This window comes from Crocuta crocuta, unplaced genomic scaffold, assembly GCF_008692635.1.
Source record: "Crocuta crocuta isolate KB4526 unplaced genomic scaffold, BGI_CrCroc_1.0 scaffold221, whole genome shotgun sequence".
Taxonomy (NCBI): domain Eukaryota; kingdom Metazoa; phylum Chordata; class Mammalia; order Carnivora; family Hyaenidae; genus Crocuta; species Crocuta crocuta.
This window is the reverse complement of record NW_027528610.1, coordinates 346,907-348,053: the sequence shown is the minus strand read 5'-3', so window position 1 is coordinate 348,053 and position 1,147 is coordinate 346,907. Positions and strand designations below refer to the sequence as shown.

General features: G+C 71.9%; 1 protein-coding gene across 1 annotated transcript in view; it reads right to left on the bottom strand.

Annotated features, from left to right (window-relative positions):
* Nucleotides 1–48: 48 nt before the first annotated feature.
* The window catches only part of SHOX (SHOX homeobox), a 9,349-nt gene continuing 8,250 nt past the window's right edge, over nt 49–1,147 (bottom strand). The window contains exon 3 of the mRNA XM_077754727.1: nt 49–309. Within this exon, the coding sequence (XP_077610853.1) occupies nt 49–309 (261 nt within the window). The remainder of the gene's footprint in view (nt 310–1,147) is intronic.

The following is a 1,147-nucleotide window of genomic DNA, read 5'->3' as shown; positions in this document are numbered from 1 at the left end:
GCGCGGGCGGGGGCGCGGGGCCGGGCGGGGCGCAGGGCGCGCGGCGGGTCAGAGCCCCAAGGCCTCGGCGTGCTTGCGCGCCTTGAGCCGCAGGTCGGCGATGCTCGAGTTTTTGCTGTTGCTCTTGGCGGCGGCGGCCACGACGGCGGCGGCGGAGGCCGACTCGGCCAGGGACGCGATGGGCAGCCCGAAGGGCGGCGGCGGGAACATCAGGTACGGCGCGTGCGCCGCCAGGTGCGGGTGCAGGTGCGGGTGCGCGTGCGCGACGCCTTCCAGCTGCAGCTGCGCCTGGACCTGGGCGGGCAGACGGCGCGGTTAGGACGCGTGCGGAACGGACGGACCCTGCGCGGGAGACCCTTGGGAGCCCCTCTCTGGGAAGGCGTGGTCACCCGCCCCCACCCTGGGGCGCACCATCCACTCCACCCCGCCAGCCAGGGGGTCGCCGCTGTCCTGTGCGCACGCATGTCTGCGGGGAATGAGCTGGAAACTCTGAGCCGAGCCCAGCAGCCCCCAAGCCCTGTGGGCCCACGTTCCAGGCCTCGCCAGCACCTGGCTGTGCGCGCCTGGCTCCCCTCCTCACGAGAACCTCAGCTTCTCTGAACTGGTGACGTGTCCCCGACTGTGGGGTGCTGGTCTCCTCTTACACCCCTTCCCCGCAGGGCCCCTCTGAACCCCCACCCCCGCTCTCCAACAGCCCAATTTCCTCAAGGCCTCACGGCTGACCCCTGTCTGCGCAGCAGGTCCCCTGATGCGCAGAGGCCGGAGGCCGCCCTCCCTGGGGAAGGACTGGCTCAGGGGCAGGACATGGGCCCAGGCGCGGAGAGGGTGACGCCAAGCGAGACAGGGACGCAGGCCCTGACCCGGCACATGCGTAGCCCGTCTGGGCACCTCGAGTCTGAAGGCACAGGGCTCCAGGCCCCCCTCCGCGCCGGGCGTCTGTTTCCTGACCCCTGGCCACCTCTGCCTACGCGCTAGCTGACCTGCAGAGACGCAGAGCAAGCGCGGGCCCAAATATAACCCGGGCCTGCTCCCCGGAGGAGGCCACGCCTCCGCTCTGCGCACAGCACCTCTGAGCTCACACGTCCCCCCAACGGTGAGGCCCCCGTGGGCGCGCCCCCAGGTCCTGAAGGGCTCTCTGGGCTCTCAC